At 43.6% G+C, this 18485-nt stretch overlaps 1 protein-coding gene across 1 annotated transcript in view; it reads right to left on the bottom strand.

Moving 5' to 3' along the window:
• Nucleotides 1-18275, bottom strand: part of SLC2A13 (solute carrier family 2 member 13) — a 79888-nt gene extending 61613 nt beyond the window's left edge. Inside the window, exons 1-3 of the mRNA XM_026701210.2 lie at nt 17549-18275; nt 1589-1748; nt 276-484 (exon numbers count right to left, since the gene is read on the bottom strand). Coding sequence (XP_026556995.1) covers nt 276-484; nt 1589-1748; nt 17549-18113 — 934 coding nt within the window. The 5' untranslated portion in view covers nt 18114-18275. The remainder of the gene's footprint in view (nt 1-275; nt 485-1588; nt 1749-17548) is intronic.
• Between the last annotated feature and the right edge of the window lie 210 nt (nt 18276-18485).

The following is an 18485-nucleotide window of genomic DNA, read 5'->3' as shown; positions in this document are numbered from 1 at the left end:
ATAAAGCCTTCCGTTCCCCGCCATCCAGTCAGAGCGAAAGAGGCTTCTTGGATGAGAAACGAAACGTCTTCAAAGAAAACCAGAATGTCTAGCTGCCTTTGGGACAACCATGAGCTAAATGACTGAAAATCTCCAGACATTTAAGAAAACCACCATTTTGTAAGACAACTTAAACAGGTGCAATTCTGCTTAAAAATGCATGCCAAAGCAACTTATTAAAATTCTGCTGTGCAAGTCACTAACCGTATGTGATGGATGATAAAAATTCAGCCTACCTGCCCCAACTTCCTTTTCTTCCTCGTCAATGTTATTCTTAATGCTGTCATATTCGTCGTCGATTGTTTGATTTCCCCGCATCCGGGAGAGAATTCTCCGTGCTTTTTGAGTCTGTCCTTTCTGAATAAGCCAGCGGGGGCTTTCGGGAAGGAAAAGGAAACCAACGAATTGTATGACAGCTGGAACTGCTGACAGGCCCAGCATATACCTACAGGGAGAGAGATAAAATTACAGTGTTTGTTTTTAATATGGGCTTATTAACATTCTCAGAGGGCCATCCTGGTCTATCCAATGCGAAGAGGAAAGATCGGGCCAGCCTGGCTTCGGCCCAGTCTACCCAGTGCAAAGGGGAAACATTGGGCCAGTGTGACTTCGGCCCAGTCTACCCAATGTGAAGAAGAACCTTCAGGCCAGCGTGGCTTCAGTCTAGTCTACCCAGTGCAAAGGGGAAACATCGGGCCAGTGTGGCTTCGGCCCAGTCTACCCAATGTGAAGAAGAAACTTTAGGCCAGTGTGGCTTCGGCCTAGTCTACCCAGTGCAAAGGGGAAACAGGGCCAGTGTGGCTTCGGCCCAGTCTATCCAATGTGAAGAAGAAACTTCAGGCCAGTGGGGCTTCGGCCTAGTCTATCCAGTACGAAGGGGAAACATCGGGCCAGCGTGGCTTTGGTTTGGTCTACCCAGGGCAAAGGGGAAATATCAGGCCAGTGTAGGTTTGGCCCAGTCTACTCAATGTGAAGAGGAAACACTGGGCCAGTGTAGCTTCAGCCCAGTCTACCCAATGTGAAGAAGAAACTTCAGGCCAGTGTGGCTTCAGCCTGGTCTACCCAGTGCAAAGGGGAAACATCGGGCCAGCGTGGCTTTGGCTTGGTCTACCCAGTGCAAAGGGGAAACTTGCCAGCAATTTGGGGAGAGGTGTCAAGCTGGCCACTCTCCGTCAGCCACTCCCACCCTGTCGGCCACACCCACCCAGTCAGCCATGCCCCCACACCTCCTCCGAGGTCAACCACAGCCCCATGGGTCCCTCAATGAAATTTGAGTTTGACACTCCTGTCCTAGAAGAACAGCAAGAGTTTAGTTTTGGATATTTTTTAAGAGAGTCCCTACAGGTAGTTCTCTGCTTATGGCCACATCTGAGCCCCAAACATCTGTGATTAAACGAGACAGTTGTTAAGTGAATTTTGCCCCATTTTACGACATATAGTTGCTGTAAACACAATTTATTTCAGAAGTAAATGCCTCTGTCTACAATGAAAAGAAGCGTTGCGGTTTCATTTTTTTTAAATTAAAAAATGAAATCAAATTCATACCAACCTCCATCCGCCCTTGGGAAGGTAGCTGAAGGCACCATCTACCACACTGGCAAAGAACTGCCCACCTGTGATGAAAAGTGTATTTATAGTCACTAAGCGGCCTCTCAGGTGAGGTGGGGACACTTCTGCAATGTAGACAGGGACCGTCATCGAAGCAATGCCTGCAAGAGATAAACGGTAACCATTAAAATTACTGTCAATTATTTAATTTACACAAATTGCAATTAAATTTACATTCAACATTTAAAATCGCAGTCACCTAAAGCCTTGGAAGTTGGGAAGGCACGTTGAAACAATAATACAGATAGTCCTCGTCCTGCAAGTTTAGTGACTGTTCGAAGTTGCAATAGCACTGGAAAATGTGACTTATGACCATTTTTCAAAGTCACGACATTTCCAGCATCCCCATGGTCACATGATGCAAATTTCGATGCTTGGCAACTGACTCATACTTATGACCATTTATATGTCCCAGGATCCCCATTTGTGACTTCCTCACAAACAAAGTCAATGGGGGACCAGATTCACTTAACAACTGTGTGACTAATTTAACACCTGCAGTGATTCACTTAACAGCTGTGGCAAGGAAGGTCATAAAATGGGGAAAAACTCACTTAACAAATGTCTCACTTAACGACAGAAATGTTGGGTTCATATAATGCCCTTGTCAGAGTCTGAATCTGAGGAAAAAGACGAACAGCTGACAGGGAGCAGGAGTGTGACTCTGTTGGCTGTGGAGGAAACTGGGGAAGGGCAAAATCTGGCTGGGCAGAGCAGGGAGAGGTAGAACAAGGAAGAGGGAGTTCAGAGGAAGACCCAGGCCCACCCCCTCTTCATCCTAGGGCACGCAGGGAGGAACGGAGAAGAGAGCAACATGGGTTGCGTGGCTTATGGGGGAGGAAAGGGCCCTGATTCCCTTCATTAGCCACAGCTGGGAAGAGAGTTTAAAAGAGTTGCATCGTGAGTGTGGCATCTGGGAGCAAACGTGAATTTATCTTGTGTTGACTTTGCTTATCTGTGTTCCTGGCATCTTCCCAACCATGTTGAGTTATTGCTGTGCCTTCACGCCTGGAATTCTTGCTCCTGCCCTGCCGAATTGATTACCTCATTTTTTCTTGATTGGACTTATAGTTACAGTTTTTGTTGACCACATTTTGGACTTGATTCTCTGGAGCCAAAAAGCTGTTCCTGGGCGAGTTTTTCTCTAGCCCAGAAGGTACATTGGGGACAAAGTTGGAGCCCTACTGATTATCTGACTGTGTTGCCTTTGTGCCAGGCCCCGGGCCATCACAGCTCAATTGTGGTCGTACATCGAAGACTATCTGTACTTTAGAAAAGCATTAAAATTCTATGCCTGTTAATTTCAACCTGGTGAGCACAGCTCTAAATAATTCATTTCTTCCTGAGAAGGCAAACATTTCATATTTTGAATCATATACAATTTTAATCTTCTTTTGATCATGAAAAACCCATTTTGAGTATGCTAAGCTGCTGGAGAAGAAGAAGAAAAAGAAAACCAAGATCTCTTAATTCCTTACTGCCAACTCTGAATTAAATGGACACAATTAAAAATATTTGTGATTGACACCTGTCCAGGCATCATCAAGTAATTAGCTATTAAGGCTACATTAAAGTATTACAATATTCATAACAGAGACAGCTTGGTCTAAGGCAGGGGTGTCAAACTCATGGCCCGCGGGCTGAATGTGTCACGCACTAGCCACACCCCCTGGTTTAGCGAAGGGGGGGAAGTCGCAATACATCACGTGACAACATGAGTTTGACACCCCTGGTCTAGCAGTTAAGGTACCAGGCTAGAAAATAGGAGACTGTGAGTTCAAATCCTACCTTAGCCATCAAAGCTAGCATGGTGACTCTGAGTCACCAGGAGGTTGGGAATTCTAGTCCCACCTTAGGCATGAAAGCCAGTTGGATGACTCTGAGCCAATCACCAAGAGACAGAGAGTTCTACTCCCGCCTTAGGCATGAAAACCAGTTGGATAACATGAAAGCCAGCTGGGTGACTCTGAGCCAATCACCAGGAGACTGAGAGTTCTACTCCTGCCTTAGGCATGAAAACCAGTTGGATGACTCTGAGCCAATCACCAAGAGACAGAGAGTTCTATTCCTGCCTTAGGCATGAAAACCAGTTGGATAACATGAAAGCCAGTTGGATGACTCTGAGCCAATCACCAAGGGACGGAGAGTTCTACTCCCACCTTAGCCATGAGAGACAGCTGAGGGACCCTAGACCAGTCCTTTTCCTTCAGCCCAGCCCATCTCACAGGGTTGTCATGGGGAAAAACAGGAGGATATATCTATATCTATTTCATTCATTCATTCATTCATTCAACGAAATAAGTTGCACACACATATTTATTAATATAATAATTGTCCTTCAAACCAAAAGGAAATGGATGACCACCATGAATGGAAATAAATAGATTAGATTGTGCCCAGTTCTATGTGTTTTTATTTTTGTTTTGCTTTTTTACATTTTTATTTTTTATGCTGCCTAGAAACACCTGAAAGAAGGGCAGCTGTATAAACTAAGTAAATAAGCAAACTTGAATTAGAACAAGCGTAGTGATATTTTAATGAGACTTTAACCTTTCAGCCCCTTCAAAAATGTCAGATTTAATGTTATTAAAACCAAATTTTAGCTTAGCTAAGACATCCATAAAATTAAAAAAAAAACAGTAATAATTAAGGAGCGTAGAGCCTTATTTTAAGAGGACCCAAATCTTAGATATAAATATATGGTTCCTACATTAAACTGAAACTAACATTAGACTTCTTCGTTTTAAAGTACCTTTCTGTGTCTTTTGATATTTTTATGTGACGATGCCAACAATAAAACATTTTATTGGTATATATCTGCATATATAGTTTATCCAACTAGTTAAGTCATATATGTGAAAATAAACTTTAATCCTTAGAAAATCAGTGCTTGTTCCTATCATTGGAGAATATCTAAGAACTAGCAATCAAAACAACAGTGTTTATAGTTTATTTTCAATTTTAATGACTATGCTGGGGGAAAAAAACCCAGCTGAATTATCTGTCCTAGCAGCAACCTTTGGACAAATACACACACACAAATGTACATACATATAAACATAACTGCGTTCAGGAGGACAGTAGACATAGTATTCGTTGCCATGGTAACTAATCCTTTTCCAAGACCGATAATGCAACTTTATAATTTAGCCCGTCAATGACACGTGTCACTTTGTATTCAGCTGCCAAGAGGATTTGCTTTTACAGAATATATTTATATTCTACAACATCAAGAAGCAAAGAGATCGAAAAACTACAGCTAAGTACATATTATACGAGAACATCCTTTTTTTAAAAAAATGGTATATATAAAGATAGAAAACTATATTCCTCCTGCTCTCTGAATCTTTGCACCTAAAATACATTTTTGGAGATTTAGCACGCTGAGAAGAATCTAGATTTGAAAAGGAATGAATTATAACAAACCTCTTCTGACTCTTTTTTTTTTTCAAATCAAAGCAAAAAAAAAAAACTTTTATTGTTAAAATTATTTTCACGTATAACTAATTGCATTTTCAAACGTGGTTTGACCAGCAGCTACAATTTTCATTCAGATTCTGTATTCCAGCATCAAAATTTGTACAATTCTCTTCAAGCTCTAAAACAGGGGTGTCAAATTCAAGGCCTGCGGGCCACATCTGGCCAAGTGCTTAAATCTGGCTTGCGGGGCTCTCCTGGAAATATTAGACCAGCCTGCAATGCCTCCGCCGGTTAAAACAGGCCTCATAGGGGCCTCCACGCAGCCCATTTTCAGCCGAGAGAGTGCTGCAGGCCATGGAGGCCAAAAATGAGGCACCAGGAGTGGGGTACACACTAGAGAACCGGTAGCGGTAATTTTGACTAGTTCGGAGAACTGGCAAATCCCACCTCTGACTGGCCCCACCCCATCTATTCTCTGCCTCCCACTGAGTCTCAGCTGATCGGCTGGGTCTTCTCTGGTTGCCCTGCACAGGAGAACGGAACTGGAAAGCAGGGTAGTGGGTGGGGAGGGAATGGGGATTTTGCAGGAACCTTCCCCTACACTCTCACTAAGCCACGCCCACCAAACTGGTAGTAAAAATTTTTGAATCCCACCACTGGGCATAACCCTAACGTATCTCCCTCCCCCACTCCCTCCCAACAGCTGGCCTGTTGAGGACAACTGCAATGCTGATCCAGCCCTCAAAGAAATCCAGTTTGACACCCTTGCTCTAAAATATTGAATTTCCCCGGCAAAAAGTTTCTCTCTCCCCGCAGGCTAACAAGTCTGTCCGGCAGGGAAATGAATAGTTGTCTTCCACATCTATTCATCTCCATGCCCTGCCTTTTATCTCCAGAGCTAGGGGTGGGGCTTCACTAGCGGCAGTGGCTTTTCCCAAGGACCGGCCCATAGATTTCCACTGCTCTCCTCTCCTCTCCTCTGCCTTCTGCACATCCACATGTCAGGCACTGGAGCCAGCTGTTCCTCCTCTTCCTCATCAGCCACCTCAAGACCTGGAGGCTGTTGACTCTCCATCTGAGGACTGATAGACGGCCCAGGCTCCCCCTCACCCTCCCTCCCTCTCTCTCTCTCTGCCTGCTCCATTCCCTCTTCCCCCGCGGAGCTCCCAGTTTGCCCTGATGCTGACCCTGATTCCCACACCTCCTCCTCCTCTGATTTGGCTGCTGGAGGGGCTGGCGGCCTACAGGCCACAATACCCAGCAACCACAGATTGGTCTTGCCAGAATGCATTTCTTACCAAAGCAGGGTTTAAGAAGCAACGGCAAGGTTAAGACTTTAATCATTCCTGCAGAGAGCTAATAATTTGTGGGAAGATAATTAAGGCAACCTAGACATTTTTTTCCATCACTTACAAATTGACTTGTAATGCTTTAGGTGTATTCAGAAATGGACGATATAAAAAGGTACTCAAAAAATAGTTAGGCTACTTTGGGGCAAGAACAATTCATTTGTGCAGGAGCTAAAGGTTCTTTCTGGATCTGGCTGCCAGAGATCAGGTTTATAAACTAAAATCTGGTGGCAGGAGATTATTCAATTATTCAATTATTATTCTACAATAGATAGGTAGATTATGGACTATTAGCTCAATACCCATGTGGTCAGGCTTAGTTTTGGGGGAGGAAAATAACGGTGGGAATTCTGCCTCTGCCTACCAGCATCCATCGATATTCATCTGGCTAGTGTCCTGTCAAGTGTGTAAGAGAGTTGAGGGCTGTTTGGAAACTGAAATAGTATTTGCTGTGTGAGCAAGGAGACAGCAAGGAGCCTGTGTGTGGCTTAGCTCAACTGTCCTGTACTAAAGCTGCTTGGGGCTGTGAAACTGAAACTGAAACTCCTCTCCTCTGCTTGTGTTTTGCCTTTGGAAGAGATTTCTTTCAGGTGGGGAGGGGGAGAACTCTTTAGCATCAGAGCGTGTTAACAACAACAACAAGAACAATAACTAATGCTCTGATGGTCAGTCCGAAAAATCTTTTCTTCGTGAGCACCTAGAAGCCAAGAGGAATACGCATGCCAAATTTCAAGTTTGTAGGCTTTACAGTTCTAGAGATTTTGTGATGATGCGTGAGTGGTCTTTTGCTTTTTTTTAGATATAGATTTGCACATAACCAACCTTGCTTGCACACAACTAATCCAAAGGGTTCTATCACCGGATGTTGGTCCATTCAGAAACTGGAGTGTAAAACTGACATCAATTTATGCATGCCTTCAATCTGAAGTGGTTGTCTTTGGTCTGGGAAGGCCTGATAACATTTGATTTGTGAGTGAAATATTCGTTTCTTTCTTCCTGCCTTTTCTTTAATCCACTGTATAGACGAATAAGCTCACTGAATTTAATTGGAGGGCTATTCTGTTAGACAATAGATAGGTTACATTTATATACCTGTTTTGTTATGCAGTATATTAATCTTCCTTTTGGGGAAAAAAAGACTACCTTTAAATAAAATTAAGCATTACAAAGGGAAGCCTTAATAAAGTCAGCATCCCCAACCAGCTTTTTCCATATTATGTCAGTTTCACAAATTTAATTTAACAAATATGGCAGAGCCCTAATTTTTTTTTTCTAGAGATGTCTCTTTTAATAAAGCAAAATTCAAGCTAAATTGTAATGAAAACATTAGGTAGAAAAACAAAGAACTATTAGATTGCGGATCTGCCATATCTCGCACACATAGAAAAATTTGTTATTTTTCTTCTTACTGCTTTTTAGGGTTATCTTAATTTGAACTTTAAAAAGTACAGTTAATCTGTATATTTATTTATGATGCTTAAGCTGTTAGTTAAGCTCCCTAGTGCCCTCTGATGGACTACAGTAAATATGACTAATATTGAACTATTAAAAAGATTAATTAGTATGGTTGGTTTTTTTCACTGGAGATATATGTATATGTATGTGCATGTATATGTATATATATATTCCATAAGGAAATACCAGTCTTTCAGAATCCAAAATAAAAATATATATTAATGTTCCATATTATTTCTGTGCTTATATTTGGAGTTCTGCTGAATGATAAAAATTAAATTACCTTTGGGTACTGGAGAGCCTAGGCCAGTGTGGCTAACATTTTTGGGCTCTTGTGCCAAAAATTGTATGCGTACTTGCACGCTCGCGTACCAGCACCCAGAAGGCAATGCGCCCCCCCCCACTCCCCCTACGCATTTGCACGCAATCCCCACCCATTCACCACCGCCACCCTCTTATCTGCACTGCGCCTCACAGTTGCTTTTCAGCCAGTTTGAGGCCTTTTTCAGCCTCCCAGAGGCTTGAGGAAGTCTTCTGCAGGCTTTGCAGGCCGAAAACTAGCCCTGTTTCATCACTTCTGGTATTTTCAGAAAAACGGGAAGGGATGACACGGGGATAGTTTTCGGCCTGCAAAGCCTGCAGAAGCCTTCCTCGAGTCTCTGGGAGGCCAAAAAAGGCCTCAAACCAGCTGAAAATCAGCTGTGAGGCGCACACATGCGCAGTGTGGTAGGTTTGCCTGCAGCTCGTATGCTGGCACAAATGGCTCTGTGTGCCACCTGTGGCACGCATGCCATAGATTTACCATCACGGACCTAGGTAATTCCCACTCGAATAGCAGACGCTTCCTATTAATACAGGTAGTCCTCAACTTACGACGGCAACTGGGTCCAAAATGTAGGTTGTTAAGTGTGAAGTTTGAGTTTTGCCCCCTTTTAATTGACTTTTCTCACCCCATTTGTTAAGCGAATCGCTTGCAGTTCTTAAATTAGTAATACAGTCGTAAAATGAATCTGGCCTTCCTCATCGATTTTGCCTGCCAGAAGGTCGCAAAAGGGGACACTGCAATCGTCATAAAAGTGAGTTAGTTGTCAAGCATCCAAATGTAAATTATGTGACCACAGGAGGTGCTGTGACAGTCGTAAGTGTGAAAAGTGGTCCTAAGTCCTTTTTTTTTCAGTGCGGTGGTTAACTTTGAATGGTCACTAAACGAACCATCGTAACTCAACGAGTTATAAATTGCTATTGCAATTTAGTTAGCTCCCAGCCTTCTTCAGCTCCTGGATTGTCGCATAAACAAGGTGAAATCAAACTGTAACCTGTGAAAGAAAATAAGTCAAGAAGCCTTTGGATGAATCCATTTATTTTCACTGACTTTTAACGGGCAATGAAAGCGGTTTTTATCAGGGTTGGTTCATCAAACAAAGCAAGGCTTAGCATGATGTTTTGAGAGTTAGGAAGACTGCAACGGACAAGTCAACCTTGGCTGATTTAAGGGTAATCAAGGTAATGACTGGTTAATATTTGACTGGGCAGCCACTATGAAATTCCAGAGCTCTAAAGAAGATTTGGTGATTTAAAATGGAGAAAGAGGCAACGGAAAGATAACAGCCGTCGCCAGGTATTTTAGATAAAGCTGAAATATCCATTTCCTCGTGGCTTAAAGTTGTTCATACGTATATTTTTAAAAAAGCAGGATGTACAAATGCCAACTCAGTGCCATGTAAACATGGTGCCAGCCAGCTGTTAACCTGGGACCACAGAGCTCTAGCAAACAGTGAGCTAATACCAAAATGTTTCTTATTGTTCTGACCTAGGCTTCCCAAGATCATGAAGCCGACTTCCTCGTCCCGACAAAACCCCTTTTTATTTAGGTTAAAGTGAATTCCTCTCCAGCAAAGTCCCGGCCAACAATCTTTCAAGAGATTTCACAACTACAGACCTTATCAGGCTTGGAGAGTTGCCAGGCTGATAGCTTCCAAACGCCACTCTGTAGCAGATAATACTTGGCAAAGAGCCACGAACAGATCTTCACCCTAATTAAATGAACTAATTGTCTCCTACAAACCCCATTCCCCCTTCATTCCTCTTTATTTCCTATGGGAGGGGCCATTCACTGTCCACCTATGCCTTTTCTCCCGAATTGACCCTTGTTCCTTAATTGTTCCCTTCTCCTGGCAGTTCTGTGCATGCGCGCACTGGGAACAGGCTCCAGCTGTTGTTCTGCCCCACTGATCTCCGACTCCGAAGGCAGCTGATAGCTGCCCTGGCCCCTGATGCAGAGCCCTCGTCAGAGCCTTTTCCAGACTCCAGGACTGGCCCATGTTCCTTCCCAACCTCCTCAATGTCCAAGTCAGCCGCTGGCCACAACACTTATTTCATAGACGACAATAAAGTACCATTGTGGAGACTTTTCTGCAAGTAATAGTCACCTGTCTTCCATACAATACAATATAATTCTTTGATTATTCAATTGATTAGTTTTAATAAATCAGCCAGGATACATCTTAAGAATCAAAACCATCTTAAAAAATAGTTGGAGAGCCATTATATTTTTTCTGCATAAGTATAGTTGAAACTTGCCTTTGTTTTATGGCTGTTAGCTCTACCCAAAGATTAATGTGAGATTTCTTCCAAATTAATTTCTTGCTACCTGGCTTAATCCGAGTGGCAAAGCTTTCGTCTCCAAAATCAGAATTCTCTGTATTTTTATTTATTCTTTTTCGCTTTAAGGTTCCTGTGACTCATTTGTACAAAGATGCAAATTGTCTTCTACTAGGTCAAGAAAGGTGAAAAACTTGGCAAAAACACAGCTGAATCCAAATCCTCGTTTCTCATCTTACATAACTTCCTTGCCTTGTAAGCTTGCAGGAAACCGGCTAATTTCCAAGACAGCCGTGTCATTTTAATTCAGCATTATATATTGATTTGTTTTTCTAAATACTTTGCTTCCCTCTTGGTTTCCTGCATTGGATATCATCCCCTCTCTTCTGCATTGGCTGTTTTCCCTGTCTGCTGCCCGTCAGATTCTCCATTTTAAAGTATTTTGACATTGCAATTAACAAGTAATGTCAGATGAGTGACCATGTTTTCCCCAAGGATCAATAACCAACCAAAACATGAGGTTCTCGTTTTTTTTCTCTCTCTCTCTCTCTTTAAAACAAAGTCATTAGGAAGATTTGTGATGACCCGGGGCGTGGCACAAAGGCAACACAGTCAAATAAACAAGAAGTGTCCCTTTAGTATCTCCAATTTTGCCCCCGATGTCCAGGTTACCTTTGGCTGGAGAAAAAACTCTCCCAGGGACAGTCTTTAAAGTGGAAGAAATTCAGTCCAAAAACAAAGTACATACAAACTGTAAATAAAAATCCACACAAACCACGTTGCAGTAATTAACTGGACAGGGCAGGAGAAGGAATTGCAGTCTTGAAAGGCCAGCAAAACACACACAGTTGGGAAGACGCCAGGAACACAGATAAACCTCGAGGAAACCAGATAATTCACGATTTGCTCCCAACAACTTTGCTGTGCGTAGCTTCCTCTTTTAAACACTGTGTTCCCAGCTGTGGCTAATGAAGGGAATCAGGGCCCTTTCCTCCCCCGTAAGCCACGCAACTCTCATTGCTCCCTTTTTCATTCCTCCCTGTGTGCCCCAGGATGAAGGGGTGGCCCAGGGTCTTCCTCCCTATTCCCTCTCACTTGCTCTCCCTCTCCCCTGCTCTGCCCAGCCAGCCTTTGCCCTTCCCCCGTTTCTTCCACAGCCAATGGAGCCACATTCCCACTCCCTCTCAGCTGCTCAGCTTCCCTCTCTGAATCAGATTCCGACAGGGGCATGACAATTTATTTCCTCCTTCTGTTCATTCTGTCTCCGTAATCCATTTTTATCCGCATTTGAATTTCTCCAAATTTCCCCATTATCCTGTCAAGTCCATGTTAAACCATCGTTAATAAATGTTATTTTCTCCATGTCCATCTCCCCCGGATTTCTTTTAGGACTGTTAGAAAAGGCACACCAGTGAACAACGGCACACGGAATTTTGAATTTTTCACTACAGGTTAGTCCTCAAATTACATTGGTTCATTTAATGACGGTTCAACATCACAAAAGCACTGAAAAAAAACTTGACGTATGACTGTTTTTCACACCTACAACTGTTATAACAAACCCCATGGTCAGAAGATCAAAATCCAGACCCTTGGCAACCGATTCACATTTACGACTGTTGCAATGTCCCAGGGTCACGTTTTGCGATTTTCCAACAATCAAAGTCAATGGGGAAGCTGAATTCATTTAACAGCTGTGTGACTAATTTAATAACTACAATGATCCACTTAACAAATGTGGCAAGAATATTGGGGGAAAGACTCACTTAACAAATTTCTCACTTAACAAATTTTTTTGGTATCAATTGTGGTCGTAAGTCGAGGACTACCTGTACGCTGCAGATGTAAGATTAAGCTTGCTAATTGCTAAGCCCTTCAATAAAAATAAATGAATAGTGGTGCTTAATTTTCATCATGACTAATTTATTCCACAGATTTCAGGTACTTGTAAGCGTAGCTTGATCGTTCTTGACAACTAATAAATATGCAGAACATAAAAAAATTATTCCTCCATCTCCAAATCCAGTCAGCATCATCTTCTTTTAAGAACCCCATAATCTCTTGGGGGGGTGGAGTCTGGGTAGCTGAATGGAGCTAGCAGAGTGTTTACTGGCCAGATGCCCCTCCTGTCACCAATGCGGAGTTTTGTTTGGCAGATATATTCTCAGTGTGCCCAGAGAAATATCTGCTGCTATCTAGGAGCAAACTCAAAGCCTCCTCATTGTGAGATGAAAGCGCCACCTCTAGGCCACTGCAACCAAATTCAGCGAGCTGCTAATATTCACATATATTTACCTGAAAGTATCTTACTTCCTATAAAACAGCCACCTATATTAGAGTTGTACTATAGATAGTCCTAGACTTACCTTTGGTTTAGTGACCATTAGAAGCTACCATGACACTGAAAAAAGGACTTATGACCGTTTTTCAAACTTACGACTGTTGCAACATTCCCATGGTCACGTGATCCAACATTCAGACACTTGGAAACTGGCATGTACTTATGACAGTTGCAGTGTCCCGAAGTTACATGGTCCCCTTTTGCTTCTAGGTGCTCACTAAGAAAGGATTTTTCCAAATGACCACCACAGCATTAGTATTTCCTATATTATTATTATCACACTCCGATGCTAAGGAGTTGTACTCCCCCTCCCCATTTGAAAAGAAATCTCTTCCAAATGCAAAACACAAGCAGAGGAGTTTCAATTTCAGAGCACCAAGCAGCTTTAGTACAGAACTGTTAAGCTAAGCCACGGCCAGGCTCCTTGCTGTCTCCTTCTTGTTCACACAGCAAATACCGTTTCAGCTTCCAAACAGCCTTCAACTCTCACACACTGACAGGACACTAGTCAGATAAATACTGAGGCAGAAGCACAATTTTCCCCCACTTTATTTTTTTTCCCCAAAACTAAGCCTGATCATATAGTTTCGTAGCAAAGCACGGGTGTCGAGCTAGTTGTTTAATAAAGACGTACCTTCTGTCTTCATATGCAATTTGATATTAACTTAGCGTCTTGTTATTTAACAAAGTGCTTAACATTAATGTGACTATGAGACAATACAGAGAGATCTTGACTTACAACAATTGAGCCCAGAATTTCTGTCGCTACGTGAGTTTTGTCCTTTTCTACAGCCTTCCTTGCTGGAGTTGTTCAGCAGGTCTCCTCACTTCTTAAGTTAGTAACACAGTTGTTAAGTGAATCTGGTTTCCCCCTTGACTTAGCTTGTCAGAAGGTCATAAAAGGGGACCACGTAACCTCGGGACAATGCAACCGTCGTAAGTACATGCCAGTTGCCAAGCCTCTGAATTTGGATCAGGTGACTGTGGGGATGCCACAACAGTCGTAAGAGTGAAAAACGGGCATAACTTGCTTTTTTTTCAGTGCCGTTCTAACTTTGAACGGTCACTAAATGAATTTATTTATTTAGGGCAGGGGTCAGCAACCTTAAACACTCAAAGAGCCATTCGGGTCCATTTCCCACAGAAAACCCCGGGAGCCAATAATTTAACAACCAGTGTGACTGGGTGGGTGTGGACAACTCAACGTCACTCACGCCCATCCAGTCACCTCTTGCTCTGGAATATGGAGCGGAGTCTCCATCCCACGCCATCACCTTTACCTTCTCAGGCCAGGCAAGGAGGGACGGGGACAGGAGGGGCCAGCCAGTGGTGGGATCAGCCGACAGGGAACCGCAACAGAGGGCCAAAAGAGCCGCATGTGGCTCCAGAGCCTCAGGTTGCAAACTCTTGATTTAGGGAATTTATATTGCTGCCTATTCACCCAGGGAGACTCGAGGAGGTTTACAGAATATAAAACCCCATATAAAAACAATAAAACTAATAAAAGAAGAGTCATATAATAAATTAATACACTAAAATCACCCCCGCCCCAGCGACAGCACATGAGCTGTTCCAATGTTTTTCCTTAAAAAAATAATACATTCTAGATTCACCCGATTGCTATTTTTTTGTTTCAGTCCAATCTATTTTACTGAATTGTTATGAGGATAGAAGAGAGAGAAAAAACAATATAAGCTCTTTTAAATTGCTTGAAAAGCAGAACAGTTATCGCCTCTAATAGCATCATTTAGTTTCTCGCTGAATGTAACAGTGCTTATTACCACCTTAGTATATATACAGTAAACAGCAAAATGGTAAAACTTAAATATTACCACTATGTGCAGTTCTCAAACCTTAGGCTAAACTCCCAGGATTTAGGTCATTTTTAAAATATAATGTAATGAATATAGGCAATAATCCCATTGGCCAGATTGAATTAAATTAGAATCACAGAATTAAGCAAATTTGAATATTCTCCTGAGCTTGTGTATTTTTGTATTTTTGTTTTTACTGCTTGAAATGTGGCACGTGATTAAAAACACCCAAAGATCAAATAAAAGTCCAAAAAAATGGCACATCTATACCCTATTGATAAATTAACCCTATGAAACCAACGTCTTAAAAGTATTTTGGGAATAAATATGAACTGAACAGAAACAGCATTTAAGGAATATTTTACATAAGATATGAAAGATCCATTTTCAGGTATCATTTAAATTCTGACGGTATGAAATCGCAATGCTTCGGCAGTACTTATTTCTGGATATGCTGTGATATATTGCAATAAATGGAAAGGATGTTTATTTGCGGTTAAAGTTTAAACAAATGATAAACACCTTCTTTACCTACAACAATGACTGTGAAGGCAGATCACAGAGTTAACCAATTGTTTAGAGGAGGTTAAATTTTTCCCCAAGGTATCAAAGGAAGCACCTGGATTTTAAGTGGTGCTCTGGATTATTTCATGAGAAATTCAAAGATCTACAGCAGATTATTCAAAGCACTATATAGAATAGAATAGAATAAAATAAAATAGAATAGAATAGAGAATAGATAATAGATAATAAAGAATAGAATAGAATAATAGATAATAAAGGATAGGATAGGATAGGATAGGATAGGATAGGATAGGATAGGATAGGATAGGATAGAATAGAATAGAATAGAATAGAATAGAATTCTTTATTGGCCAAGTGTAATTGGACGCACAAGGAATTTGTCCCGGTGCAATATGTTATACAGAGCACAAGCAGTTTAAATACTAAATGAAACTCCGTGGATAACCCAAAAATGAGTAAGACAATCTTCCAAACAAATGGAAAGCAATGCTATCAAGATCCAAGCGATATATTTCAGATGACATTTCCGTTCCTTTAAAATGGCCCTTGTGGCAGATGAAAATTCAAGAGACAGCCCCTCCCCAAAAAGAAAGAAAACCAGGCTCCCTTTTTTTTTTTTTTTAGAAGAACGGGAAAATAAAAGGCCAGGCAAGCTGAATGGTTCTTTACAAACACCACCGAACTCCCGTTTTAATTCCACATATTCAACCAACTGACCGGGGAGCTTGACTGCCTCCCTTCTATCACCGATCCATCTCAAGAAAAGTTGATTTGGGTTTCCGAAGCCACAAAAAAACTGCAAGTAGGCAAGACGCATTGGCAGCAGTCGCTGGAGGTCTTCAAGAAAAGATCAGACAAGTTATTTGCCTGGGGTGCAATCAAAGCAGCCGCCTGGGACAGCGGGCTGGACTAGATGACCTCCAAGGTCTCTTCCCAGCCCTAGGAAACTTTTTGTCTATGTCTCCAAGGGGGCTAAGAAAATAGACCCCATGTGTGTGTGTGTGTGTGTGTGTGTGTGTGTGTGTGTGTGTGTATAAAGCTGAAAAAGGCCCGTCACTGCACACCTTTTGGGGAGGGGGTCTTGCTTTAAAACAGGGGTCCCCATATTAACCCCGTATGGGTTGATGGGTTTATCCCATAAGTCAATAAAAGTTTGCGGCTAAAAGGGGATTCAGTAGGTGGCTGACAGAAGGTCGAATTTATATCTGGGGGGGCTTTGAAAAGCTCTAATCCAGGGGAAACCAACCTTTTGGACTTCAGGGACCACCAAACTCATAATTTTAAATCCTGCAGACCAAAAACCCTGGGAAAATCCCCTCAAAAAGTCTGCAGGAAAATTTCCCACCCCGTTTTCCTACCGATCGATCATTCTTTACCGTCTCCAGCTCTGTTCTGAGAGAGAGAAAGAAAATAGACAATATCACCAGTGGTAGAAGGAAGAAAGGTTTGCTCTCGGTTTATCTATTATACAATCCCACTCTCTTCAAGCACTGATGACGTTACTTGGTTTGGAAATGAAATGTCTACAAGAAAACCGAGCTCAGAGAGCATCAAGGACCCCACAGTCCTTCTCCTCCTCCACTTCTCCTTCTCTTCCATCCACAAACCCCATTCCCTCCTAGCACTGATGATGTTACCTTGTTGGGTAATGCAATGTTTGCAAAAAAGCAACCAAGCTCAGAGAGCACTAAAAAGACTTCTTGGTTGGCGTCCTCCTTACAAACCCCACTCCCTCCTAGCCCTGATGATGTTCCCTAGCCAGGCAATGCAATATCTGCAAGAGAACCACCAAGCACCCCTCATTTCAGCTCTAGAATCTGAATCCAGCTGGAAGGGACCTTGGAGGGCTTCTAGTCCAACCCCCCCTGCTAAAGCAGGAGACTCTAGTCTATACCATTCCAGACAAGTGACTGTCCAGCCTCTTCTTAAAAACCTCCAATGATGGAGCCCCCACAATTTCTGAAGGCAAGTTGTTCCACTGGTTGATTGTGAGGAATTGTTAATTGCTTGCAATTGTTAATTGGTTCATTGTTAGCAACTGTTAATCAGTTAGTTAACCATTATTAACAGGTTCATTGCTAACCATTAACCTGTTCATTGCTATCAATTGTTAACCATTATTAACCTGTTGACTATTAACCATTATTAACCGGTTCATTGCTGTCCATTACTAATCATTGACCTGTTGACTGCTAACTATTATTAACCACTATTAACTGGTTCATTGTTAACCACTATTAACCGGTTCATTGCTATCCATTAACCATTATTGACCTGTTGACTGTTAACCATTGTTAACCACTATTAACCGGTTCATTGCTATCCATTATTAACCGGTTGTTTACTATTATTAACCGGCTTGTTATCCATTATTAAACGCCCCCCGCGGGACCTACCTATGCCCAGCCCGACCACCAAGCGCCCTCCGAGCAGCGTCTCCTTATCGGGCGCGGCGGCCAGCAGGACGGCGCCGGCGGCGAAGACCAGGCTGGCCAGGAGGATGCAGGCGCGGCGGCCCCACCAGCCGTTCAGGGCGCCGCCCAGCAAAGCGGCGAGGGCGGCGGCGCCCACCGTGCCGGAGACCAGCAGCTCCTGCCAGGTGGCGTCGAGGCGCAGCTCCTTCTTGAGCAGCAGCAGAGCCCCGGACACCACGCCGGTGTCGTAGCCGAAGAGGAAGCCGCCCAGCGCCGAGAAAGCCGCCACCACGTAGACGAAGGCGGCCGGCTCGTCCTGCTGGAACTGCCGCCGGGCCGCCCGCTCCAGCTCCGCGCAGTCGCCGCCGCCCGACGAAGAAGCCTGGCTGTTCAGGCTGGAGCAAGACTCGACCGCCGCGATCAGGGTCCGCTCGCCCAAGTCGGCGGGCGGCTGCGGAGGAGGTGGCGGCGGCTGCCGGCGCCGCTTCTCCCCCATCAGGTTGCTCAGGCTCCGCAGCGTGTATTCCACATTGGCCTTGCGGGACATCGGGCCGCGGCGGCCGGCCGACCGGGCTGCCTTCCTCCGCGGCTGGCTTGCAGCGCTCTGGAGCCGCCTTTCATACTCCGGCCACGCTCTCGGACTGAAGGGGACGGGCGAGCGACGCGGAGCGCACCGAAACACCCCCTCCGCTCACCTCCGAGGGCGCCGCCCTCTCACGCCCGGAGGGGAGGAGCAGGAGGTAGAAAAAAAAAAAAATCGAGGCGCCGCGGAAGTTGATTGGTCGGGGCTGCTGAAGGGGCGGGGCCGAGGGAGGAGCCAAAGGGGCGAGGCTTTTGTCGTCTCCTCCTCCTGCTTTCGGCCCTGCGAGTTTGGGGGGAAAAAAATGAAGTCACTGTCTCACAATTGGGTTGCGATGGT

The sequence above is a fragment of the Pseudonaja textilis genome, chromosome 5 (genome assembly GCF_049901715.1).
Source record: "Pseudonaja textilis isolate UNSWEBS1 chromosome 5, rPseTex1.2, whole genome shotgun sequence".
NCBI lineage: Eukaryota > Metazoa > Chordata > Lepidosauria > Squamata > Elapidae > Pseudonaja > Pseudonaja textilis.
This window is presented reverse-complemented; position numbering and strand designations above follow the sequence as displayed.